Source organism: Plasmodium reichenowi (assembly GCF_001601855.1).
Source record: "Plasmodium reichenowi strain SY57 chromosome Unknown, whole genome shotgun sequence".
NCBI classification, from domain to species: Eukaryota; Apicomplexa; class Aconoidasida; order Haemosporida; family Plasmodiidae; genus Plasmodium; species Plasmodium reichenowi.
Window position 1 is genome coordinate 1 of NW_017962215.1, and position 574 is coordinate 574.

The window sequence follows — 574 nt, forward strand, 5'->3', positions numbered from 1 at the left end:
TATGTGTGAAAAAAGAAAATATTATATATATATATATATATATATATTTATATTTATTTTTATATTTATTTTTTTATTTAGGTATTAAAAAGAATAGAAACAACCAACGTTGAATTGGAATATGTTTTATGCACACATCATCATTATGATCATTCAGGTATTCAATAAATAAAAAATATATATACATTTGTAAATAATTAACAGACACATATATATTTAATATTTGGTATATATATTTATTTTTATATTTGCTTTTTTTCTTTTGAATATTATTAGGTGGAAATATTCGAATGAGAGAATTAAAACAAAATATCAAAGTGGTCGGATCAGCATATGAACCAACCCCAGGTGTAAACGAGAAAGTATACGACGGTCAAATTATACGTTTAGGTAGATAAAAAAAAAAAAAAACAAATAAATAAATATATACATATATTACATATATACATATATATATGTATATATATATATATATATATATATATATATATATATATATATATGTATATTTCATTTTTTAGGTGAGTTGAACATAAAAGCTATTCATGCACCTTGTCATACGAAGGGACACATT

General features: G+C 20.0%; 1 protein-coding gene across 1 annotated transcript; it reads left to right on the top strand.

Moving 5' to 3' along the window:
* Nucleotides 1-81: 81 nt before the first annotated feature.
* On the top strand, nt 82-390 carry PRSY57_0004600 (cytosolic glyoxalase II; the record flags this gene model as incomplete). Its single annotated transcript, XM_020114148.1, has 2 exons — nt 82-157; nt 277-390. Coding segments are annotated over 2 exons (190 nt in total), but the record flags the coding sequence as incomplete, so codon positions are not given.
* Nucleotides 391-574: the final 184 nt, after the last annotated feature.